This window comes from Notamacropus eugenii, chromosome 1, assembly GCF_028372415.1.
Source record: "Notamacropus eugenii isolate mMacEug1 chromosome 1, mMacEug1.pri_v2, whole genome shotgun sequence".
NCBI classification, from domain to species: domain Eukaryota; kingdom Metazoa; phylum Chordata; class Mammalia; order Diprotodontia; family Macropodidae; genus Notamacropus; species Notamacropus eugenii.
In genome coordinates this window covers 420026082-420053407 of record NC_092872.1, presented here as the reverse complement: position 1 = coordinate 420053407, position 27326 = coordinate 420026082, and the positions used below count along the sequence as shown (strand labels likewise).

The 27326-nt window shown below is 44.2% G+C and overlaps 1 protein-coding gene across 20 annotated transcripts in view; it reads right to left on the bottom strand.

Moving 5' to 3' along the window:
- EPB41L1 (erythrocyte membrane protein band 4.1 like 1) overlaps positions 1 to 27326 on the bottom strand; it is a 99964-nt gene that overhangs the window by 36395 nt on the left and 36243 nt on the right. For 5 of the 20 annotated variants that reach the window (XM_072631396.1, XM_072631394.1, XM_072631407.1 and 2 more), the window contains exons 2-7: positions 16653 to 16861; positions 14059 to 14223; positions 13111 to 13215; positions 8977 to 9019; positions 3741 to 3816; positions 1163 to 1381 (exon numbers count right to left, since the gene is read on the bottom strand). In XM_072631396.1, coding sequence (XP_072487497.1) covers positions 1163 to 1381; positions 3741 to 3816; positions 8977 to 9019; positions 13111 to 13215; positions 14059 to 14223; positions 16653 to 16847 — 803 coding nt within the window. In that variant the 5' untranslated portion in view covers positions 16848 to 16861. Of the gene's footprint in view, positions 1 to 1162; positions 1382 to 3740; positions 3817 to 8976; positions 9020 to 13110; positions 13216 to 14058; positions 14224 to 16652; positions 16862 to 22569; positions 22680 to 24230; positions 24489 to 27326 lie in introns of those variants that run through there. The other 15 variants (XM_072631390.1, XM_072631392.1, XM_072631391.1 and 12 more) reach the window with 8 other exon arrangements.

The window sequence follows — 27326 nt, the reverse complement described above, 5'->3', positions numbered from 1 at the left end:
AAGTGGTACATAACGGATTTCAATTTCATGTGCAATTATCTTTTTTATTATGCCATGTTATGGAAATGCTTATTTTATTTCATAAATTAAAAATAAATTTTTTTAAAAATAGAAAAAAAGTTAAATAATCCTGTAGTTGTATTCATGCAATTCTTTACAAGTGTCCAGTGATTGAAAAACTGCTAAATAAATTACGGTATATGAATGTAATGGAATATTCTTACACCATAAGAAATGATGAACATAAAGATTTCAGTGGGAGAAGCAAAAGGTGACATATTTGAAACATCGTGGCCAATGCAGATTAGTCTTCTAAGCTATTGCTTAAACACAGATTTTTTTTTTTTGGAGACAATCAGGGATAAGTGACTTGCCCAGGGTCATACAGCTAGTAAGTGTCTAAGGCCACATTGGAAGTCAGGTCCTCCTGACTCCAGGGCTAGTGCTATATCCACTATGCCAACTAACTTTTCCTTAAATGTGATTTTGGCAGCTGTAGAAGAGACTGTGACAACTATAGAAACTGATGAAGAGGTATATAAATCACTCAAGTGGAAAAGTCCAATGCCATCTTGTCCATGGTGATGGTATTTTTGAGTAGCATCTCCATTGGGACTTGGCTGAAACTAAGAATTTCCTCTTCAAAGATAATGTTGAAAGGAGGAGTCTGTAATACTTTTTTTATATTAAGAAATAATCAAGGATTCCCCTGTTCTTTACCACACTGCCAAAGGGGTCTACAGAACAAAAAAAGGTGCAGAACCCATGATCTATTCTAGAGTGAATTCCCGTATAAGGTAAGGAATTAAACTGGCACAGGCTCAGAACTTGATGTCAATCATTTTCCTAGTCCTAGGAGAAGATAGGAGAAATGGGAAAGGGACAAGGGAGATAGAGGAGGTAAGAGAGATGAGTAATTAGAGAGAAACACATAGTATAGTGCAGAGAGCACTGAACTTGGGAGTCAGAGGGCCAGATCAGATGCTTACTGGTTGGCAATCCCTTGCCCTCTCTAGGCCTTGTTGCTGAGGTTACTTCTAACTCAGATGTCTGACTATTCTACAACCTTCCCCACAAGGTCACAGTGCTGGTAAATGATGGGGCAAAAGCAGATAGCACAGCTCCCTGGGCTCCCAGGTGAGAGTGGGTTATGGCAGCTTACCTATATGTCTTGTGCAGCTCCATGATTCTCTCCTCCAGCTCTTTGGTCTGGTTGGGGGCAAAGCGGAGCTCACTGACATAGTTGCCCACATGTTCCTCGGCATCAAAGTCTCCCAGCTCAGCCTGAACAGCATAGGAGCCCAGTAATGCATGTGTGACAAAGGAGCAGGGCAGCCGGCCAGTGATGATATCTGCTCTCAGCTGCAGGCACAGGTAGTATCTGTGGGTAGCAGGAATGAATGTGCTATGGAGGTGTGATGTTTTTGCACAGAGGTTCAGAACAGGGGGAACTCTAAGTAACAAGGCCATGGCATGGGGTATTCTAGGGTGAAGGCAGCCTTCCAGGTGCCTCCCAGGATAATCCTGGACATAGCCAGATGGACTATCAGAGCCAAGGAAGGTCAAGTCCATTTAAGTCCAGCCAGAAGGCCATGTTTTTACTCACTACCCAGGGCCTCCTAACTACCTCAGGGACACAGAATGTTATAGCTGGAGGAGACCAGAGACAATATCTTCCCTGAACTTTTCATTTCTAGGTGAGACTCAGAGAGGGAAAGAGATTTACTCAAGGTCTGATAGCAAATTAGTAGTAGCCTAGAACACCGTTTTCCTGATACTTTCTACCACAGCCCATCTCTAGTCTCTCTTAATCACCTCCCATCAGTTCATTTCCTGTTCTTCAAATTAGCTCATTTGTACCAGGACTTCCTCTTTCTTACTGTTTGCCTTTGACCAGAGGTCCCTGATAGTTCTTTACCCAGAAGGGCTTAGCTCCTGGAAGTCGGCAATGAATCAAAATTTGTCAATGAATTAAATGGGAAAATGACCACCAAGTGATTTGCAAACCTTCAAGTGCTACACTGATGTCAATATGACACAGCGGCCAGAGCACTGGACTTGGAGTTGGAATGGTCTGGATTCAAATTCTGTCCCAGACCCTTACGAGCTTTGTATCTGAACAAATTATTTACCCTAGATTTCTTCATCTGCAAATCGAAGATAATAGCACCTGTTTCAGAGCTGTTTTGAGGATCAAGTGAGATAATGTAACTAAATTGCTTGGCAAAACTTAGAGCGCTGTATCAATGTCATCTATCCAAGCTCTATATGTGAGGTGCTAAGAATAGCAAAAATAGCTAGCATTTACATAGTGTATTAAGATTTGCAGAGTGCTTTCCACATTTTATCTCACTTGATCCTCACAACAGCCCTGGGAAGTAGGTGCTCTTATTGTCCTCCTTTTACAGATGAGGAGACTAACTAAGGCTGAAAAGGCTTAAATGACTTGTCCAGAATCACTTAGCTAACAAAGATCAAACTCTGGTCCGACTCTGAATCTAGTACTTCACCCACTATGTCAACTAGCTGTCCCCAAGATACAAGCTCCATGGCTTTGGGGCCCAAACTCCTCTGCTGCTATCCTCAGGTTGGGGCAAGTGACTCTGAAGGTGGCATGACCAAAGTCAAAGTCATGGTGGTTACTCTCATATGGGATAATGAGCTAACGCAGAATAACTCCAATCTCCTTTGTGACGCTGTCTCGCCAACAGGGGGTCCTGTAGGTGCCAAGGACCCAGATGGGAACGTGGATGGCTCAGTGTAGCCCCTCTGCTCAAAATGACTCACAGCCCACATCTCTGACCCTGTTAAAGGGTCAGTAAATGAACCTGAGGGGTAGCTGTCAGCACAATTCAAACGTTGGCTGAGTGCTAGAAGCTGGACTTGTATCTTCGAAACCTAAAGTTCAGGGTCAGACACTCACTTAGCTGTATGACTGAGCAAATCAATTAGCCTCAGAGTCTTAGTTTCCTTATCTGTGAGGAGGGTTTGGATTCAAGGACTGCTAAGGTCTCTTCCAGTTCTAAACGGATGACCCTATGGGTCCATATGGTTCCCTGAGGCCAGAAGGGATTGAGAAAGAGCTTAGGCAAGTCTGGCTAACTTACTTACAAATGGGGAAACTGAGGCCTACAGTGATCAAGGAGCAATGAGGCTGTGGCTAGATGATTTATTCCCCAGGAACTCCAATTCCCTTGATGTCCCTCTGGCCCTTATTCTGCTCCCCATCTCCTGCCAAGGTAAATGAGTCATTATCTAAAGACACACAACAGCACCAGGCTTGATGTTAGAAGACTTGGGTTTAAGTCTTGACTTATACACTTACTAGCTGTTTGACCTTGGACAAATCTCTTCCTCTCCCTGGCTGCTATGTTACCTCCACTCTAAAATCAAGAGGTTAAACCAGATGTTCTCTAAGGTCCTTTCTAGCTCTGACATTCTGAGACTGTGAGTTGCCCTGTGATGAGCATCCCCCCACTTAAACAGTCTGCCCTCTACCCATCTTGCTCTCATCTGGACAGTCAGTTTCCCTTGAGCATTTCTACCTCCACAAACTGACACATCCACATTGGTCCCTATGTAAGCATGCAGACACTCATGGTCACAAGACCAAGGGGCCACATGCATCCCCTCCCATACATACCCATCCATCCAGGCCATGGGCTCATGTATGTAAACAAAGGTTTGCTCATAGCCAGTTGTCTCTGGGACTGCCCAAGAAAGACCACCTGACCTCTCACCTTGTGATGTCTTCTGTGAGCTGGGCTGGGTCCGGAGGATAGAATTTGACTGTGAAGGCAAAATTCCAGGGGCCACCTACAGAGAGGAGACAAGCAGAATCATCAATGTCCCCATTACTGTGGATGGCTCAGTCACACTTAGGCCACCTCATGTGCAATATCTGCTTTTAATGTTTCAGTGTGCCCTCATATATATCATGCCACAGCAACCTATTAGGAAGGCAGGGTAGGACTCTGTTATTCCCATTTTATAGATGTGAGAACTGAGACCAAAAGGTATTTGTTCAACATCGTGCAGGAATAAACTGGAGTATATCAAGAAAAGGGAGACCAGTATGGGGTGGGGACTCAAAATCAAGCTGAAGAAGGACCGGATGAAGGAACCAAGGATGTCCGTTCCTGGAAAAGAGAAGGCTTAAGTGAGATGGAACTGCTGTCTGATAGTATATGATGGACTGTCATAGGGAAGAGACATACGTGACTCCTGAGAGCAGTGTGACAAAGGTACATGGAAACATATTTCAATCCAATATAAGGAAGATCATTCTAATGATCAGAACTGTCCAATAATGAAACCAACTGCTTCAGGGGACAGTGAGTTTCACATCACTAGAGATGTACAGTCAGAGCCTACCTGAGTACCACAGGTACTAGTCCTAGACTTAGAGTTAGGAGATCTGGGTTTGAATCCCAGCTTTGATACCTACTTGCTGTATGACATTGGGCAAATCAGTTCCCCTCCTGAGCCTCAGTTTCCTCGCCTGTAAAAATATCACTTCTATTATATACCTTACTGGGTTACTTATGGTGAAAATGCTTTGTAAACCTTAGAGTGCTACAGAAATGTGAATGATGATGATTATTATTAGAAATACCGTAGAAGGAATGCTTGAGGATGGAGTAGATAACTTTTAAGACTCCTTCCAATTTTAAGACTCTATGAATCCTGTCTCCTTCAAGAAACCATCTCTGATAGCTGCATCTCCCCTCAGTGACTCCCTCTCACACCTCAGGTTTAGAAATGAATTCTCTGCTGTTGTGTCTTGTACTCCAGACCAAGCATTTTTGAACTGTAATGTTTTCTTAGCTAGGATGGGGTGTCTCCAGAGTAGTTAGGAGCCCCAAGTGGGGCCAATAGACAGGCTGAAATAAATCTCTTTGGACCATAGAAACCAAAAAGAACAATCCTTCCAAACTCCCCCAACCCCCATCCATGAGTGATAGCTAACATCTCCTGCCTGTCTCCCAGTTGTCATGGAAACAAGCTCAGTTACAGCTTCTCAGCCAAAGGAGTGGGGAGCTAGCGGCTTATCTCTCCACAGACTGAGAAGCTAGAGGTAGGGAGAAAAGAGGGCACAGGCATTTTTCCACCAAGCCCACCCATCCCCTCTCACCCAGAAGGGCCTCCCTCACCCCATCTGTCCAAAGGCAGCCTGGCCTAGCCCCCACAATATGGCTACTCCCTCTGGACTAAGAGGGTTCTGGCTCCCAGCTCTTTCCAAGACTACAGATTCATAGAATATTCAAGTCAGAAGGGGCTTTAGAGATTCCAGTAATTACAGAGAAACTAAGGCTCAGAGAGGGGATATGATTTGTTCAGAGTCACACAGACAAATAGCTGAGATAGGAATTGAATGCATATATTCTAACCTTAAATTTGAGGCTCTTTTTACTATCAGCCTCTATCCTATGCCATGTAATGGAACAGCCCTAGCCAGAAGTGGGGAACTGGTGGCTTCATGGCCACATGTGGCCCTCTAGGTCCTCAAGTGCAGCCCTTTGACTAAATCCAAACTCCACAATTCAGTCAATGGGCTGTACTTGAGGACCTAGAAGACCACATGTGGCCTTGAGGCTGCCGATTCTCCACCCTTGTTAAGACTGAGAACAAGAAGACCTGAATTTTCATCCTAACTTCCACAATTTATCATGTGACCTTGGGTAAATGTCTTACCATCTTTGGGCTTTTCTCTTCTGTAAAATAAGAAAGTAGGCCAGATGATGATGTCTAAGCCTCTGGCAGTCTGTGCTTTAAGGATGACTTTGATTTCTCCCTGGTGGAACCAGAGTGTCGCCTGCCTCCACGCATAATAAAGATAATAACAAGAGTTCTCACTTGCATAGTGTTTCAAAATCTGCAAAGCACTTTCCTCACCATAATCCAATGGGGCAAGAAGCAAGTATGATTATTTGAATTTTATAGATGAGGGAGCTGAGTCTCAGAGAAGGGAACTGATTTGTCCAGGACCATTCCTATTAGGTAGGAGTGATGGAACTAGGATTTGAACTCAGAACTGACCCCCAGACTAGTGCTCTTTTCACATGTGGCCTCTGAGTCTGTGTTACAAACAACACTTGACCAACCAGAATCCAGGTCAAAAATGCCTTCAATTAACCAGGAATGTTTCCCTGCATTCCTCTATGTTTAATTGGGGAGAGCTAAAAAGAAAACAGGCCTAGATTTAAGAGGGACTCTTGAAGTAAACTAGGATTCACAGAATACCAGAGCTAGGATTATAGTTCTAGAGCTGGAAGTGACCTTCAAGGTCATCAAGTTTAACCTCTCATTTTGTAGCTGGGAAACTGAAATCAAAGGAGGTTAAGTCACCTCCCCAAAGTGACAGAGGCAGTAAGTGACAGAGCCATAATTTGAACTCAAGTCCTGATTCCAAAACCAGTGCTCTTTCTAGCTAGAAAGACCCTTAGAGGTTGGTCAAATTCAGCTGTCCTATTTTATACAGGAGGAAACTAAAGTAGAGAGAAAAGACTTGCCTAGGGTCACACAGCTAGCAGGACAGTCAGGACTTGAGTATTCATCTCTTAGCCTCAGGGTAGAGGCTCTATCAGGACTTCCAGGGGAATAGGGGGAGATGAGTGAAGGGGAAGGGTTCCTAGGCTGTGATGACCATTAGCCCCTTCTTCTATATAGGGTGAGACAAGGAGAGTTCCCATTCAGAATGATCCCAAAGCCCTGCTAGATTCTCTAGTTCCAGAAAGATTGACTGGTCTGGGCCCCTGTAGCATCCCTGTTGACTCCAAGGATCTGAGCAGCAGGAGGAACTTTGGTAACCACCTCTTCCATCCTGGATACTCTGCTCCCTTGAATTCCACAACTCAACTTTCTTTGGTTCTCTAACTACCTATGTGGTTGCCCTCTGTTGCCCATCATCCATCTCCCCCTCTTACCCCCTAACCATTGGTTCTTCCAAGATTCAGTCCTGAGCTCTCTTCCCTTCTCTTTCGACACTTTCTCTTTTCCTTAATGATTCCCATATGTTCAACTAATGGCTCTACACGGATGACATCCAAATCTGTATCATAAACTATAGATTCTTAGAGTGAGAAGGGACCTTACAGGCCACAAATCTAGCCTTCATGTCTTTTCTCAACTACAGAGTCATCCCGACCAGTTTGCTGGATAGGGCCTCTAAGATATCCCATTGGCATCATAAGTTCAACATGTTCAAAACAGAACTCATTTCCCCCCACTAACCTCCTGCCAAAAACCTGCTCCTCTTCCAAACGTTCCCATTTCTGTGAAGGGTTCCAAGATCCTCTTAGTCACATAGATGAACAACCTTGGAATCATCCTTCACACTTCCTTCTTCCTAACTTTACCCAATCTATCACTTATATCCAATTGATCACCAAGTCTTATTAAGTCTACCTTCATATCTAGTCATTTCTTTCCACTCATACTCTCTTAAGCCCTCATTGCCTCTCCTTACTGTACCATTAGTATAAATGATGAATACACTATTTGAAGTTAAAGTTATGTGAAATAAGGTAAATAGTTCCAGTCCAATGGAAATATACAGTGCAAATTATTATTAGTATAGCATATAATATATTATAATGATTTATTCAGTAGCATCTCTGTTTCCAGTTGCTCTCCTTTGTAATCTACTCTACGCACAGCTGCCAAAAGGCCATCCTGATCATATCACTCCTCTGCTCAAAAATCTTCAGTGGCTCCCTATTGCCTCTAGGATAAAATGCAAACTGCTCAGCCTGGCTTTTAAAGCTTTCTATAATCTGGCTCCATCCACCATTCCCACTTCACATTACTCTCCTTCAGGAATTTAGGTTCCAGCCAAACTGAATGACTAGCTGTGACCCAGATTTAACAGTATCCCATCATATCCCACCTCTGGACCTTTGCAGAAGATGTTCTGCAAGTGCTCCTTCCTCATCTCTGCCTTTTAAGATTGTCATTACCCTCCAGTGCTACCTCTCTATAAAGCCTTCCCTGATCCCCTCCAGTTGTTAATTCTTGCCCCTCTCCCAACTGCCCCACCCTACTGCAAATTATCTTTCACTTACTTATCTGGGTATATATCACATCCCTCAAATGGAAGGTAGGCTCATTTTTAGGACAAAGACTATTGCATTAGCATCTTTATATCCCCAGCACCCCAGACAATATGTTTGTTGAATTCAGTAATATCCTGAGATGACATTTCTACTCTGAACAGCTCTTGTTTTCACAAAGTTTTTCTTTACATTGAGCCTAATCCCATCTCTCTGCAACTTCTACTGAAGGTCTAGCTCTGCCATTAAATGAGCTATGTGATGCTGAGTAAATCCTTGTCTCTCTCTAGGGCTCAGATCTCCAGTCCCTATCTTAGGACCTGTTCCTTTAGCGAGATGGCCCAATGACCAAGTGAGATAATGGTTGTGAAGTTCCTTTAAATACCTAGGATCTGGCTGGCTGGGAATTGCCAAGAGCCTATAGTTCATCTATTCAAGAGGCCAAGGATAAACCCTGCCCCACCTCTGAGCCTCCCCACACATCTTCCACTGGGATCTGGTGGGTAGAGTCAGGAAGACACAAATAGTAATCACAACTGTGAATGTGAATGGGATGAACTCTCCCATAAAATGGAAGCGGATAGCAGAATGGATTAAAAATCATAATCCTACAATATGTTGTTTATGAGAGTCAGGAAAACCTGAGTTCATATCCTGAAGTTTCAGATCTGAAATTTACCAATTGTATGACTATAGGCAAGTCACTTACAACCTCTCTGAGCTTCACTTTACTCATCTTTAAAATGGGGATATTGATACCTATTGTACCTATGTTAGAAGATGGTTGCGAGGATCAAATGGGAAAGTATATGGAAAGATTTGCAAATTTTACATGGCAGTATGACTGTCATTTATCATCATCATCATCACCACCAACAACACTCCACCTGCCCCACCACAAATCTTTGGTCTTTGTACTACTCACTACGTATCTGCTTCTTGATTTCCTTGGAAGGGTCCAGCCAATTCTAAAAAAGAAAAAAGAGATGGTCAGAGAGAACAATAAAGGAGCTGGGGCTGGGATGGAAAGGAAGAAGTGGGGCTAAGAAGGGGTCAGGGCAAGGAGAAAGGCAGCTATCCCTTGTAAATCATAAAACTTGACCTGCTGATCCTACTGTGAGACCTTTTTATTAAGGATGCTATAAAATTCCTTCATCTGATCATAATCTCCAATCATTCATTCCTTTCTTCTGACTTATTCTTCCTAAACCAGTTTACCCTCACTATGATCTCACTGCTTTTACCCCTCAGTACTTTCCTAGGTCAACAACCTTAGGGATAGAGGGACCTGACTTTCATTTACCTCCCTTCCCAATCTCAACCTTATAATTAACCAGTTCAACTCTACATTGTCCTCTACTTTTGAATTCCTTACCCCTTTGCCCTGTCACCACTCATGTCTTGCCAAAACCCTGGATTACTCCCACCTTCTCTGTCCTTCCTACTCATATGCCCTTGAACAGAGCTGAAGGAAATCCTAAGGCTTGCAGACTGAATTCACTAACAATTTATGTTAATATCAGTTGAGCCCTTGCTAGTACAAGGCAATCCATTTACTACCCCCCCCCCCAATTGCTTCTCTTTCTTTTATCACCACAACTATTTCTCTCTCTTTAAGTCTCCCACAGTATCCCTCACTTCTCAACTGAGGATCTTATCTCATCCTTTAATGAGAAAATAGAGAGCACTTGCCAAGAGTTTCCCTTTTGTCCTTTCTACATCCCTCATCCTATCTACCTACCTTTACTCTAGACTGATGAAAAGGTGTTTCTTCTTACAAAGGTCAAACCCTCTAACTGTACTATAAATCCTAACACCTCCCATTTTCTCTGGCTGACTGCCCCCATAATCATACCATCTCTCTAAATCTTCAATTTCTACTATCTGTTGATTCCTTCCTTATTGTTTACAAACACACTCAAATCCTCTATTCTTAAAAAAAAATTAAACACTACCATCCCCTCAAGCTATCATCCTTTAGCTTTCCTCCTTTTCTCAGCCAAATTCCTAGAAAAAACTCCTTTGACTCCTTATATCTGCTTCCTTTTTAACTCTTATCTCAACCCCTTGAAATCTGGCTTCTGACTTCATCACAACTGAAACTGTTTCCCAAGGTTATCAATGATACCCTTATTGCCCAATTTAATAGCCTCTTTGTAGTCTCCATCCCTCTGGACTTCTCTGCTACATATGACACTGCTGACTACCATCTCTTCCTGCACACCCTCTTCATTCTGGCATTTTGTGACCCTATTCCCTCTTAGAATGTCCCCCCACCCCAATCTGGTGACCATTCTTTTTCAGTTTCCTTTGCTGGATCAACATCTGTCTTATACCTTAATGGTGTGTATACCGTAAGGCCTTGTCCCTGGCTCTCTTTTGTTCTCTTTCTATACTCACTCACATGGTAACCTCTTAACTCCCAAGGGTTTAATTATCATCACTAAACATACGACTTCCAAATCTACATATCAGGTCCCTCTATCCCCCATAAACTCAAATCCTGCATCACCAACTGCCTAATTTTGAACTGGATATCCCACATAGAGGAGAACTCACTAATTTTCCTCCCCAAATTCCCTTATTTCTGTGTAGCAGTTAGCACAATGCCGGGCACTTGACAAATGCTTACTGACTTGACTTTATTATAGGACACTATCACCCTTTCAGTCACCCAGGGTCTCAGTTGTGGTGTGATCTTTGACTCCTCACTGTCTCTCCGGCATATCCAATGGACAATCAAGTCTTGATGTCCACATACCATCTCTCCCATCCATCTAGCCCCTTCTCTCTATTCATATAAACCACTACTCTAGTTTAGACCCTTATGATTTGTCATCTGGACTACTGCAATAGCTTCCTAATTGATCTCCAAGCTCTTAAGTCTCTTCCCTTCCAACTCATCTTCCACACAGCTGCCAAAGTGACTTTCCCTCAGCAAGGTTATGATCATGTCATTCCCCATTCTAACCCCAGTGGCTGTAGGATCAAATTTCACAACCTGGTCCTAACCTACCTTTCCAGCCTTATTGTACAGTACTCCCCTTTACGCATGCTATGATCTAGCCAAACTGATCTACTTGGTATTTGTTATATGGAATACTCCATTTTCCATCTACTTGTCTTTGAGCCAGATGTAATTCACACTCATAATGCGCTCCCCACTCATCTCTGCCTCTTAAGAGTCCTACTTTCCTTAAAAACTCAGCTTAAGTGTCACCTTCTACAGGAAGCCTTTTCAGATCAACCTCTCAGTTGCAAGTATGTTTTCTCTCCCCACAAAGTTACTTGTATCTATTTTGTTTATACTTACATAAGCATATGTTGTCTCCATGTACAAAATATAAACTTCTTGAGTTTAAAGACTGTCTCATTTTTTTTTTCTTTTTATCTCCAGTTCTAAGTGCAGTACCTGGCACATAGAAGGTATTTAAAAATGCTCACTGACTGACTAGCACGGTGCCTGGCATATAGTAAGCATTTAATAAATTCTTGTTGATTGATTTTTTTTTTAAAGTGACTCATTGGTCATATCAATCATTCCGAATGGCTCTGTCTGTAACTGTGAGGAAGAAACCAACCATGTTAATGGTCTATATGTCCAGTTTTGGGGGAATGGCTAAACAAATTGTGGTGCATCAATGTACTGTAAAATTATTATTCAAAACAATTTAAAACAAAAATATTGTTCAAAACTTTTACAAAAATTATTGTACAAAACTGTTACAAAAAAGTAACAGACATAAAGAATATAAAGAGACATGGAAAGACAGCTAATGCAAACTGAAGGAAGAACTAGAATATACAGAAAGACTATACATACATGTATATATACACACATAGATGTATATCTACACACACACATACATATACATACACGCACACACATACACATATACACACAGACACATAAACCCTCCCTGGCCTTTGCTCAGGTTGCTACCTATACAACCTTTTACTGGCTGAATTCTATACACCCTTTAAAGTCTAACTCAAGTACCACCTTTTCCAAGAATCAATCAATAACTGCTTACTATGTGCCAGGCACTATGCCAAGTGCTTCGGAGACAGAGACTAAAATGAAATGATTCTTGCCCCTCAGGGATGTACATTTTATCCTGGAGGACAACATGAGTACATAAGTTTATATAAGCTTTATACAAAATGAATACAATGGGGGAGGGTGGGGAGGTGCCATCAGCTGGGGGAATTGAGAAAGGCCTCCTGTGGGAGTTGATACTTGGGAACATGGAATTCCAAATGGTCAAGTGGAGGAGAAAGTGAATTCCAGGCAGAGCTGGGAGATGGAATGTTATGTATGAGGAAAAGCACGAAGTCCGGTTTGGCTAGAACAGAGAGTCTGTGACAGAGAACAAAGTGTAATAAGCCTAGAAAAGTTTTATTATTAACCGAACTGGGCAGGAAGCTGAAGGAGGAGAGGAAGGCCTGGATCATTAGGAATGTTGTTCATAGTGGAAGCCTGAAACTTACTTATCTCCCTCTCCTCCTCCTCCCGTGCCCCACCCTTCACAATTGAACAACATTTCAACTGCAGAAAGCATCTGCCCTTACCCAATCTCAGAAAGCTTGGCTCCAGTGGCTAAAAGCCCTGTTCCTCCCTACTATCAAATGACTACCCCTTCTTTAGCCCTTTTCGGAGGCCCTCCTAGCTGAAAGTGATCTCCCCTCTTTTTAGCTCCAGAGCTCCTTAGGCCTCCTTTATCATGCCTTATTGTGCATAATAGATTTCTTTGTCTGCCTTATCTCCCTCCAGTAGTCGATGCCTCCCCCCATCCCCCCTTCCCAGTGAAGTCAGAGAATAGGTCTGTTTCATCTATCCTTTCTTCCCAGTCCAAGACTAGAGCAAAACACAGGGTCTTACATATAGTAGGCACTCCAGATATGTTTGCTAAGTGAGTGAATGAATGAAGTATTTGGGGAATGGAAATGAAGGACAAAGGAAGACAGTCAGGGAGGGGCTGGTAGCTAGAGGAGGGAGAGGACAGAGAGACCTCAAGTAATCAGGAAGCTCCCTAGGTCTGGTCCTTAATTGCAGTACCTTCTGGCTGTCCGGGTCACAGAAGGTCAGCCCAAAGTAGTCCTTTTCCAGTAGGTTGAGGTGCTCACAGACCATGTCAAAAAGGACCTGCCCTCGACCATGTTTCTGTGAATAGACACAAACAACGTAAAGGAGTCAGCAAAGTAGGGCACCCAGGTGGTGGGTGGGGGCAGCTATTTCCAGAGTCCCCTGGGCATGGGCTATTGCCAACCAGCTCAAGTCGGTGCCATAGCGGTGAGCAGTATGACGACATTGCACACCCTGCCCACAGTATGAGAAAGAGTAGTCACCATCTTCCACTTCAGTCCCAAATCCTGAGTGGCCCTCAGAACAAACAGTAGCACCAGAGGGGCCTCCTTCTCATGACCTTTACCCAACCCTTGGTCCAGTCTCCAGGCTCCCCCCAATATTCTGAGCTGCCCCACAAAGCCCCTCGGGGGTTCATCCAATTAGCAGCCCACATAGCTCTGGAAAGGGCAAAGCTCTACCTTTCTTTGGAACAGACAGGAAAAGAGGAAAATGGACTCACTCTCCTCTAGATGGCACAATGGATAAAGTGCTAGGTCTGGAGTCAGGAAAACCTGAGTTCAAATCCAGCTTCAGATCCTTACTAGCAATGTGACCCTGGGCAAGTCACTTAACCTCTGCCTGCCTCAGTTTCCTCAAACTATAAAATGGAGATGAATAGTAACACCTACCTCCTAGGGTTGTTGTGACAATCAGCCATCAAGAAGAAATTTGTAAAGTGCTTGGTGCAGTGCCTGGCACATAGGAAGGGCTTAGGAAATGCTAATTCCCTTCCCTTCCCCTCTCTGGCTTTCAGTGTCCCCATCCCTACAATGAAGAGGTTGGATGAGATGATCTCTAAGATCCCTTCCAGATCTGATACTGAATCACCAGAGTGACTGGGACTGATTTTTCCCTCCCAAGTGTCCAGGCCCAGCCTACCTCCACCTCACACTCATATTCTGAGGCATCCAGCAGAGTCACATGGCAAATGGCACTCTTGAATTTCTTGGCAATCTTCTGGGGAGACTTCTGGGTCTTGCTGGGTGTTGTTCGGTCAGAGAGGCCATCGGTCTCAACATAATCCTTTTCCTCCATGTCGAGGCCCTGCAGATCAGTAGCAACATAAAGGACTTGTTATCCTAGCTTCCTGTGACCTTTGGGGAAAGAGGCTTTACTATCTCTCTGAGAGAAAAGTAAGCTAGCAGAGGGCAGGAATTGTTCCATTTTTGTCTTTGTATTACCAGCACCTTAGCACAACACCAAGAACATTGTATATGCTCGATAAATGTCCTTTGATTAACTGATGGACAAGGAGATAATCCATGGACTGGGAGCCAGGGGTCCTAGAGTCTATTCCTGACTCCACTGATGATCCATGAATCCATGAAGAGACCCTCCCAGGCTTCTGTTTCTATCTTTGTAAAATGGTGATAATAATTCTAGCTCAATCTCCCTCCCAGAACTGCAAAAATGGGAGTGCTTGGCAAACAGAGACCCGGCAAAGAGGGAGCCAGACTTCCCATTAGGCTGTGAACTCCAGGACAGCAGGGGCTGTTTTGCTCATCTCTCTCTCCACTCAAACCCAGAGCACTGTAGGTAATGAGTCAACAGGATGGATTTGAGCAATTACATATCTGAAGGGAAAAGGCTGAAAAACTCACAAAATCAGACTCATAGGATCTTTGAATAGGAAGAGGACATCTAGATTGGTCCTGGGCAATAACCCTCTGGGACCCAGAGCAACCCTTCTACAGCTCTCTGCCACTAGTGGTCTTGAATCACCTTTTGAAGTTCAGATTCTCAGCATCTCTTGAGGTAGCCTGCCCCATTGCTGGACATCTCTGACATTTGTCAAGTTCTTCCTTGTATGGGGCTAAAAATGTGGGCCCAGAACTCTCCCACTTTGCTTCTAACTCTGCCTCTGGAGCTAAACTGAACACACCTGATTCCTCTTCCACATTCCTACCTGTTTGTGTTATTACATCTCTCTAGACTTGTCCTGCTTAGCCTCAGAAGGCAGAACTAAAAGTATTAGGGGAGAAGAGAGCAGCTCCAAAGGATTTGGATCAGTTCAGCCTAAGGAAGAATGTTCCAAACCTTAGCTGTCTAATGACAGGTTTAGGTAATCTTGGGAGAAAGTGAACTCTCTCATCACAGAACATCTTCAAGCCCAGGATGCATGACTACTTCTCAGGAATTCTCCGAAAGGCATTCCTGCTCTTAGAGACTTTTTCCTACTCAGAGATTTCAGTCTAAAATTTAGGGATTCTTCTATGAGTTACAGTTTTAATAAAGGAAAACATCCAGAACTAAAACATGTGCTAATGGTACATTCTATGTTCACCCCTGAGGTCGGAAGCCCATACTTTGGGATCTTTTGGGTCAAAGCCTGACAAGCTTTTGTACCAGGTGGCAGGTACGCAGAGTGTGGGCTAAGGTCTCAACTGACTCACTATGTGATTTCAAATGCCTCTAATGCCCGTTTTGTCTCCTTAGCCCAGGAATCCTCAACCTTCATTGCTAACATGGATCCTTTGACATTCTGCTGAGGCTTCTGAACTCCTTGTTGGAATAATGTTTATAAATATATAAAATGAAACACCTAAGATTACAAAGGAAACCAATTATACTGAGACACAGTTATTAAACTATTTTTCTAAAAGCTTTTGGATCCCCACTCCTTAAGCAAACGTGAGCACTTGAAGGACAGAGACCCATGCGTTCTCCTTCTGTCTCGCCTTTGGTGAAATCAGATTGGAGACTATATGGACCCAAAGAACTGAACTGGGCAGAATGTCTTCTGGGTGTACAAGAAAAGAAAATGGCCTTGGAGAAAGGAAACCCAGACTCTCTGTCTCTATGATCTTTCCTTCTCTGAACCTCAGCTTCTTCTTTTGTAAAATATGGACCTAATACAAATCAGAGCTCTAAGGCTCCGTCAAGTTGACATGTTTCTTTTAAAGAGTTCTGAACTAGCAATCAGTGCACCTGGGTGTACTCTCACACTAGCTGTGTGTGTGGGCAAGTAATTTAACTTCTCTGAGGCTCAGTTTCCTCATTTGTAAATAGGGATAATAATGTCTGTGGTATCAACCTCACAAGGTTGTGGTGAGGTATAAATGGAAATGCATGTAAAGTGCTTTAGAAAACTTTAAAATTTTATATAAATCAGGTATTATTATTAGTCTCAGTCTCATCAACAACTCCCTTTGTGACCTTGGATCACACAGTCCCTTCCACTCTCTGGGTCTCAGTTTCCTTATTTGGAAAAATGATGATCTCTAAGGTCCCCGTCAGCTCTGATCTTCTAGGAATTTGGTTTATTTTCATTGAATTAGACTGATTTGAATTGTTTCCAGTGAATAGTTCATTAAGCCAGAGCAGGCAGGTTTTAGGAGAACTGGTACCCCATTGGTACATAGAGCAGGAAAATTGTATTCTCAGCATCCCTGCTTACCATGGGGTTTGGAAGAAGGACTTGTGGCCAGCCCCAGGTCCACAGTGAGGTCCCTTTGGCAACTCTGGACACTCACCTGCTCCGTGTGCCTGGAATCAGGCTGGGTGCCCTGCTTCTCGTTGGAGTTAGCCTCAGGATGGCCAGCAGGGCCTGTGAAGGCTGCAGTGGCAGGGGCCTGAGAGGCAGAGGCTTCAAGCTGCTGTGGGGGTTGGGGTGGAGGGTCTTCCTGTGCTTTCTTCACCTCCGCATCAGGGCCTGTCTCCATTGTCATGGTGACCAGTGAGCCTGGGCAGGCATAAATGAGGGTGCAAGATGGGAGCAAGAGGCATGGGAATGATGGTGTTAGAGGGGTGGGAGGGGCAAGAGTCACAGATGGAGGGAGGGAAAGAGACAGATGGAGGCAGATGGAGAGTCACAGCGAGGGACAGAAAAGACCAAGGGAAGAGAAAGACACAGAAACAGGTTAGCAGAGGACAGACCCCTCAGCCCTACCAGCCAGACCCCTAGCCAAAGGCCTCTGGGACAGGATGCTTTTCTAGTTTGTGGTGACAGGCTCTCCCATAGGGGGCAACCCCTTTTTGGTGAAGAATAAGAAGCCCCGCACTGAGAGTCAGAGGACCTGGCTTCTACCACTCCCAGCTCTGCCACTGACTTACTGAGTGACCTTGGCCAAGTTATTTTCCCCTCTGGGTCTCAATATTCTCTCTTTAACTGGAGAATAAAAATTTCTTTATGAAGCAGCTATGTAAAAAGTCAGCAACTATTATTCCTTGACCCCAGGGGACCAAACTTTAGAGGGCCTCACAGCACAGGTATTCCTTCAGTCAGTCAGCCAACAAGGATTTCTTGAGCATTTATAACTTAGCCAAGCACTAAGGATACAATGAAAGGGAAAAACACTGTACTGTCCCTACCCTCAAGGAGCTTACATTTTAATGGGAGACATGACATGTAAATAATCAGATACATACAAGATATACAGAGACTTAATGAAGGTACTCTCAAGAGGAAGCCACTAGCATCAGGGACTAGGAAAGGCCTCTGGCAAAAAGTAGGATTTGGGTTTCTTGTTATTAACAACTGATGGGTCACATCCATAGCAGACAACCTATAACCTCACAGTCCTCCACAGGCCCCACATTAGAAGGCCATGACAGCACAACCATCTCCCTTCTTTACCCAGGCCCTGGCCACCACCCCAGAGCCACAGCACTCCTATCCCAGGGCCCAAGGCTCACCTTTCCCCATTTTCATGGTCCTTTCCCAGCTATGCAACACATGGGGTTAACTTAACTCTCCAGGGAATAGATAGGCCATCAATGCCTGGGAGTGGCTACACCCTATAAGTGCAAGAGGTAGTTTTGATACACAGACCAGTCCTCAGTTTTCTCAAAGTCTGCCCCGTGACCGCAAGCAACTGAATTTGATACAGTTGCTAGTAACAGCTCTGTGCCTATGGGGGATCAGAGAGGGGTGGCAGTGATACTGGAAAAAGGGCATAATAATATTAGATAAAGTGACATATTTACCCAGCAGTCCTATTTGGTCCTATCTGCTGACTCTCACAGACCCTAAGTGACACTCTAAGAATCTAGTTCCTTCTCCACTGCAGCAAAAAAGGTAAGGGTAACAGGGGAGGGGAACCTGTGGCCTTCTAGGCCCTTGGGTGCAACATTTTGACAGAGTCCAAGTTTTACAGAACAAATCCTTTTATTAAGGGGATTTGTTCTGTGAAGTTTGGATTCAGTCAAAGGCATGCACTTGAGGACCTGGAGGGTCACATATGGCCTTAAGGCCACAGGTTCCCCACCTCTGGATAGCAGCTCTATAATTTGGCCCCCTCTATTCATCTCTGGATTCCCCAAGTTCTAAGTTTGCACCCACCAGTCCAAATAAAAGGCCCATCTCTCAACCTCATCCAAAAAGCCTTCACACTAAAGTCTGGTTTCAGGCTCATTGTGCAGCTGGCCTGTTTTCCATAGGGACAGAACTGCCTCTCTCACACTTCCCTTTGACCCTCACTTCTCCTAGGGCTTGCAGCTGGGCACATGTACTGACACAACAGCATTTTCCACCATCTTGCTATGGGATACCCTCCTGTTCAATGAAAGATGGACAAGTTTTCTGATATGACCACACTTCCCTGCCCCATCCACACACATATGCCCTAAATTGCACATTAATCACAACTACACAACCTTTAGAATGGCACATAAGTGATTATGAAATGGTGGTTCAACTGGATGGAAGTCAACCTTTCATTCATTATCTTATGACCAGGAACCCCCAATTAAGCATACAGTGTGGAACTCTTGGTCAACAACCCCATGACCTAGATTAGAATCTTCAGTAAAGTCAAGTTTGAAACCTAGAACTTGCTAGGCTAACTTGCGATCATTTCTTTATACTTCACTGTGAGCAGAGAGAACCAGATTAGCAGGGAGCTGAGGAAACCATCAAATTTATCCTGTAAAGATTTAATAATATATAAATAAACTAATAATTCCCAGACGCAGGCTACTCAATCTCCTGTACCTGTCCAAGTTCCACTCTAGATAAGATGGGAAAAATTCATACATATTTATTCAACAGGCATTTATTAAGCTACTGCTATGTTCTAACCACCAAAAATACAATAAACTTCAATCCCTGTCCTCAAACAGGGGTTTGTATTCTGTTCACAAAAACAACCTCGATGCCCTGAATAACCCCACAGTCTCTCTACTCCAGTTTATGGCACAAAAGTGGCCTCAATTAAAGAAATATGTTCCAGACTGTAAGCTCCCTGAAGATAAGGATCAGATATTCTTTACCTTTGCCTCTTCTACTTATACCCACCACCAAGCCCTGCAGAAAATTCTTGTTGTTCAGTTGTTTTTCAGTAGTGTCTGACCCTTTGTGGCCCCATTTGGGGTTTTCTTGGCAAATATACTGGAGCGGTTTGCCATTTCCTTCTCCACTCACTTTACAAATGAGAAAACTGAGGCAGATATGGTTAAGTGACTTGCTCAAGGTCACACAGTAAGTGTCTGAGGTGCTCTATCCACTGCTTCACTTAGCTGCCCCTGCAGAAAGTAGGTGATCAGTACAGAGGATAAGGATCCACATTTCAAATCAAAACAAGTCTGAAATTTCCCCGAAACAGCAGAAAATTGGCCAAGATGACAAAAGAGGAGAGTAGTCAGTGTTGGTCAGGCCATGGAAGGCCTGCTAATGGGCACTTGGTAGAGTTTTGAATTGATCTAACCACTGAGGAAACAATTTGGAAATATTCTCAGAATATGATTAAAACATCCACACTCTTTAATCCAGATATTCCACTGCTAGACATATGCCTCAGTGAGAAAAAAGATTTAAAAAAAGGTCCCATATTTACCAAAATACTTATAAAAGCATGCTCTGTAATAGCAAAGAACTAGAAAAGAAAAAACAAACCAGAAACTAGGCAAACCAATTGTGGTATATGGATGTAATGGCATATTATGGTGCTCTGAGAAATGGTAGTTATGGAGGAACACAGGAAGACTTGTAAGAACTGATGCAGAGTGAAGTAAGCAGAACTAGGACAAAAATGGACACAATGACTACAAGATACATGAAAAACACAACAAAGGCACAATTGAAGCCCAATGTTGTGAAATTATAATGAGTAAGAGTGGCTCCAAAGAAGAGAAGAAGAGGCCTCTCTTTCTCTCCCTGGCAGGGGGATGGGGCAGCAGAGAACCATGATGTGGAACAGACAACATCCGTGTTTTTCAGTGCATGGGTTAATTGTACGAACTGTTTTGTTCCTCTGCCCCCATTTGTATTCTTTGTTTTAAGGGATACCTGTCTGAGACAAAGAGGTGGTATATATTGGGAAATGTGGGTGATGTAAAAAAAAAAAGAGATACTAATAACTATTTATTTAAAAAATAATGCTTCTCATTTTTATTGTGCTTTATATATGTAATCTTACTGGCTCCCCTTGACAGCTCTGTGATGTTAGATGGTACCACCATTATTCTTTTTTTAAGATGAAGAAACTGTAGCCCAGGTAGAAGAAAAGATTCGCTCAGAGTGGGACATCTAGAGAACAACTAAACTGAGACAGAAAGCCAGATCTCCAAACTCCAAGGTCACTGTTCTCATGACAAGATACTGCATTGACCATGTGGTGTGGCACAGAGAAGTAGCAGAGGCTGAGGGAGAGAGCTCTGGACTTAAAGCCAGCACACCAGCGTTCAAGCTTGCCTCCTCCAAGAATTCACTGGTAACTCTGGACAAGCCATTTCTCCCTCTGATTCTAAATTCTGTGCTCTTTTGTCTAGATCCACAAGCAGGAGAAGCAGATATTGTAATACACATGACAAGGGCTGCCTCCTCTCAGGCCTCATCTGCTGAGATGGAAAGCAAACAGAACTTAATATCTTTCCCCCAAACTCATACTTCTTCTGAACTCCCTCCCCCCCATTTCTGCTGAAGATATCAGCATCCTCCCAAGTCTCCATTTTTCAGCCTTATCTGTTACTTACTATGATAATGGCCTTCTCTTGTTCGACACTTCCTTAAGTCTCTCTCTACTCCAATCCATCCCCTCCACAGTTGACAAAGTGGTTTACTTGAAGTGCATGTCAGACCAGATTACTCCCCTACTCAATAAACTGCTCTGGCTCCCTACTGCCTCCTGGATAAAACAAAGTTCCTCTGTCTTTAAACCCTTCACAATAGGCCTCCAACCAAAGAAGGCCAAATAGGCTTTCTTCCTCTTCTTCATCCACAGCACCCCATCTCCCCCCATTTCCATGTTTTTTGCACTGACCGCTCCCATCCCTAAAATGTATTTCCTCTACCTCCAACTCATAGAATCCCCTTCTTCCTTCCTTCAGGTCCCAACTCAAGCTTCATTTTCTATAGGAAATGATTCCTTGATTCCCCTCCCTCCCTATTTTATTTTGTTTTTTAAATTAAATTTAATTTTTATATGTGTTTATTGTGTAAATTCTTATACACACACAAGAGGACATGTTGTTATCCCTGACAGAATGTGTTAAGAGAATAGGGATGATTTCATTTTTATCTTTATAGCCTGAAATGTTAGCTAATTATAGCTAACATTTATATAGATAGCACTTGAAGGTTTGTAAAGAGCTTTCTACTTGAGTGTATAGATATATACATAATCTCCTAACTTCTTGGAGCACATTTACAAATGCATATTGATCGAAGAGGGATGCTCTCTCCCCACCCCCCTGCAAATGGTCCGTTTTATCAACGAGGAGGGGACAGGGATGATATATGCTACTCATTGTTTTAAGTCAGGCAGAAATGTTAGCTCACATGCTAACCCCTCAGGTCAGTACAGAGTAGCAAACCAGATACCCAGCAGGCATTTGTTACGTACTAGGGTTTGGTGAAACACCAAGTTCCCAAACACGGTTCTGGAGACTATGCAGCTACATTTGGTCAGAGAATTTAGAACTCAAGAGGACCTTAGAAATCATCATCTACCTATCCTCATTTCATAAATTTCCTAAGACCCAGAGAGAAGTAAGTTGCTCAAGGTCACCTGGGGAATAGAAAGTAGCAGAGCTGAGGGTCAAACACATACCTGCTGCTCATCCATCTCACATGAATCACAAGAGTGACCATCATACGAACTGTATTTAACACTGCCAACCTCACCCTCTTATATCTCTATCAAGTAATTAATAACAATAAGTCACATTTATATAGCTCTTCAAGATTTATAAATTACCTTATTTGAGCCTCATAATAATCCTGTGATATAGGTACTATTAATATTATCCTCATTTTACAAATAAGGAAACTAAGATTCAAAAGTAAGATGATTTGCTCAGGGTCACACAATTAGTGTCTGAGACAGAATTCATACTCAGGTCCAGCCTTCTATACACAACACTGCATGGATCACTAGCCCTCAGAACCTCTGTTCCTTCATTTGGGAGGAAAGATTTTTGTAAACGTTAGAACTCTATAGAAATATGGCTTACTATTATTACTTGAGTCTTGACACATGGAAAGAAGACTAGGCTGGGAGTCTGGAGTCCTGGGTTCTAGTCCCAAAGCTTGACTGTTACCTCACTGTGTAAATGGAGCATTTCTGCAGGCCTTGATTTCTTCTTCTGTAAAATGGGGACAATCATTCTCACACTTCCTGTCTCCCAGGGGTGTCTGGAGACACTGAATGGGAAACTTGGAAAAAAAAATATAACTAGTTCTATGAATACCCGGGATGATACTTCAGCGTCTGGTAGACTCAAGTCTGCCAGGCAAAAGGGCTCAGGACTGGGCCTGGGCACCGTGTAGCACCCATCTATTCCCGGGGCCCACAGTACCCATGGGGAGGAGGTTGGCACACACTGGCTCTAGTTCAGGCTCCATCTGGCCATGGGCACACAGCCTCCTCTGTTATCTCTGGCTCAGGACTAAGGACACTGAGCTCTCCCACTGACCTCCTCTGGGGGATACCCTTGGCTTCTTTAGGCCCCTACCACTGACACTTTGCAGGGGACACACTCTAGGAGGGATGTGAAGCTGGTTCAATCCAACCTGAAATCCAGGAGGCTGTAGGAAAATTTGCCTATCCCAGAGACCTTCTTCTTTTAGCGAGGGGGAGAGACAGAGAAGGAGAGGGGGTGAGGAGAGAGAGGTGGGGGGGAGGAAGGGGAAGAGAGAGGAAGAGAGAGAGAGAGAGAGAGAGAGAGAGAGAAGCTCAACAGAGCAAACCTAAGATTGAACCCAAAGATGCCATATGGTGGGAGAGTGCTGAGGGCAGAGTCTGAGGTCTTTGCAAGAAAAACAGACTGGTTAAGAGAAGCCTGACTGACTGGCAAAGCCCAAATGGCAAATTTACAGCATGCCAGAGCATAATGATTATTTCACCCAACTCCACCAGAACTAGAACTGAAATCCTAGGCTACCAATTCCAACTCCAATATTTTTTCCACAATCATATCGATGGTCTAAATCTGTACTACCTGAGGGACTCCATTAGTCCTCCTCATTCTGTGCTCCCTGACACCCTATGTGGGGTCCCTAACCACACCACCTCCCCCACCACCAAGTACCAGGACCAATGCCCAGCCAGAGGGGAACCAAGGCAAGCCCCAGGGTGGTCAGGACAGAGTCATAATCTAGAAACCAAAGTAAGAGAGAAGGAAGGAAGGAGGGGGATTGAAAAGGCCCCAAACCCAAAGAAAGAAGGGGAAGATGAAAAGGGAAAGGACTCTAAGAGGGCTTAGGTCTGCAGACTCACACAAATAAAACTCTCAGGACTTAGCCAGATTACTCTTGAGTTTCTGGACCTTTACCATGAAGGAAAACGTCAGAAAGGACAAGACCTCGGGAGCCCAGCACCCAGCCAGGCGTCATTCCAGATCCCAGTCTCCATTAGTGGAGTAAGGACCCTGTCCAATTCTTCCCACCTCCAACAACTCTAACCCAAAGCACCCAGGAAATAGACAAGGGGATTAGGAGACAGAAAAGAGACAGAAAAGGGCAGAAAAAAATTGGGCAAAATTCTACCCCCCTTCCCCACAGTCTGCAAACTCCAACCTCCCCACCATGCTCTCTCCAGAGGTCTGCAGGCCCACCAGGATCCCATTTGCTTATTCATAGCAAGTTACCTCCCCAGTTAGGCCATCATTCCTACCTGGGGCTGGGCCATTCCCATCCTGGGAGAGGAGGGGAAAGACCTCTTGGCTCAGGTCTCTTCCAGGGTTGGGGGCTGCCCCTCTCAAGAGCAGGGGCGGGGGGAGCTTCCTCTGCAGAGCAGGCTCAGCTCTAGACACCCCCGCTTGCTCCCCGTTCACTCATTCTCCCACTGGCGGGGAGGGTGATTGATGCTGACTGCAGTCGCAGCAGCTCAGCCTGTTCAGGGAGCTGGGCGATGTGCCCGCAGCCCACAGCCCTGGGGGCCTGGTGCTGGACACGCTGCCAACCTTCTCCCCTCCCTCCCACCCCCCGTACCCCTCCCACCCCTCCCAGCTCCGCAGGCACTTGATGGCCCAGCCCAGCCCAGCCCAAAGGGAAGCTGGCCACGTGCAGGCTGCATCAGCTCCGTGCTCTGACTTTCCACCCTCCTTCAGACCTCTGCCTCTCTCTATCTCTTCCTCTACAGTTCTCCTTTATCTCATTCTGCCTCTCCCCATCTCTGAATCTCTAAATCTCTCAAAAATCATTTGGAAAGGGCTTCAGCAGCATGCAGCCTAATTCAATCGCTCCTTGTCTCTCTCAAGGTTTTGTACCAATGTCTCTCGCTGTTTCTGTCTCTCCTTCATCTCTCTGCCCTCCCATCCCAGAAAATCCTACAATCTCAGAGGAAGAAGTCACATTAAAAGTCACCCAGTCCAGCCTGCACTTCCTTTCTCTGTTGCTCTCTCTTCATTCTCTTTTTTCATTTCTGAAGTTCTGCCCCACTGAGTTCTGCAACAGCCCTGCAGGAAGGGGTGGGAGAAGCTTTGACTCATTCTTTATGAGTCACCCTCATTGCTACTACAATCCCACCTGGGACTTGAGGCTCTGGGTGCCCCTAGCACCCATCCCACTCCCTCCAACTCCTTCCCACCTAAGTAATCCAGATTTACAGCCTTCAAATACCCTTGACACCTAGGAAGGGAGATAGTAGCTGGAGTCAAGCTGGGCCCCAGGCCCCTATAAGTCAGGTACAACCTTGCTTCTGGAGTCTACTCTGAAAGGATCACTACCCTCCTCCCCTCAGCCTACCCATCTTTCAAGGACTTGTCCAAGTTCCACAAGCCCTAGGAAGAAAGCCTTTCCCAACTTAATCATCTCCTTCCTGAGCTGTTATGGCCCTAACTGTACCACCAAAGTGTTACTGGATAGGGTGATACTTGGGTCACTGTGTGAGGCTGACTGGGTAGGTATCATCCTCTCTATTTTATAGAGGTGGAAACTGGGACCCAGAGAGGAGAAGGGACTTGACCAAGATCACACAGCAGTGTAATACTGGTGGTCTCTTGACTATCAATTCATTATACTATGCTGAGAATAATAAGGGTGGTGTTCAGGCAGAGTTAGAAAAGAGGTCTTTTTATCATTACTAGCCTCCTCGCTTCCAACAATGTCTTGGGTTCCATCATCCGGGTTCAACAACTATGAGCTGGGTAAGTCCAACAGAAGGCACTGCGTGAGAGGAGGGGAGGATGAGGATGTGTGGTATACAAGCCAGGTGTGTGTTCAAGGTGTGTTTACAGTGAAGACAGAAATGTTTTCATGAGTAAATAGAGAAACAAGGCTGGGTTGGACCTCTCCCCACCCCCTCCCAATATGCTTCCAAGCTTTTGCCCGTGCTACTCCCTTTCTTTCATCTTCTGTGTCACTTCTGTGAACTCCTGAACCCCACTTGCTTCTCCTTTTCCTCATTCTTCTCCTTTCTTCTACTCTAGGAAGGATTTCCTGATCACTGCCCCCTTCAAGGAGTAAGTCCACCTCCCTCAGAATCACCATGGAGCACTAAATTGGCCTTTGTTATTTCTTGAAGTGATATAAAGTGCAGAAACATAGATTCAGAGGCAGAAGGTATTCATAGGATCATCCCTGGCCATACAAGTTCACACCCTCAAAGTCATCCTTAACTCTTTCCTCTCTCTCACTCCACATTCAGTCAGTTATATCTACTCTTGTTCAGAGCCTCATCAACTGGTCTTCTATCATAGCCTGCCTCCAGTCTCTCCCCTCTCCAATCTTCCACAAAGATCAGAGAACCAATCAATTCAGAGTAGTAAGGAAGGAACCTTGGAAGTCATCTGGTCCAAACCCTTCTTTTTTTTTTCTTCAACTTATTTATTTTTAGTTTTCAACATTCACTTCCATCAGTTTTCAATTTTCTCTCCCCTCCCCCCTTCCCAAGACAGCATGCAATCTGATATGGGCTCTACACATACATTCCTATTAAGCACTTTTTCACATTAGTCATGTTGCCTAGAAAAATCATAACAAAAGGGAGAAACTATGAGAAAAAAATTGAAACAAAATTTTAAAAAAAGGGCTAAGTCTATCAAAGTCAGTCATAGAACACTATGGCTGTTTCTGTGAACAATATTCTCCTGGTTCTGCTCACTTCACATATCTTTCCAGGATTTTCTGAAGTTTGCTTGTTCATCATTTCTTATAGCACAATAGTATTCCATTACATTCATATACCACTGGTTGTTCAACCACTCCCCAACTGATGAGCATTGCCTCAATTTCCAATTCTTTGTCACCACAAAAAGAGCTGCTATAAATTATTTTTGTTCATGTGGATCCTTTTCCCATTCTTATGATCCCTTTGGGATACAGCCCTAGAAGCGGTATTGCTGGGTCAAAGGGTATGCACATTTTTATCCAAACCCCTCTTTTTTAAGCAACAAAGAGGTTGAAGCTCAGAGGAATCAAATGTGTAAGGTCACACCTGTTAAGTGTCAGAGGTGGGAGCTGACCCCAGCTCATGGTAATTCAGTTCTAGCCCTTTTGCTGGTACATATACCCCTAAAAAGTCTGTCTTCCCAAAGCACAATACTGACCAGGTTCCTTCCTTACTGAACAAACCTTCAGAAGCTTCCCATTTCTGACAGGATAAAATATAAACTCTTTGGCCTATAGGTTAAGCCCCTTCACAATAGGGTTCTCACTCATCATTCCTGTCTTACTTCACAGCCCTCCCTCCTTCACAGACTCGTGTTCCAGCCAAGATGAACTACCGGCAAACTCCACCTCCTGCCTGTCACCTTTGTGCACTGGCAGA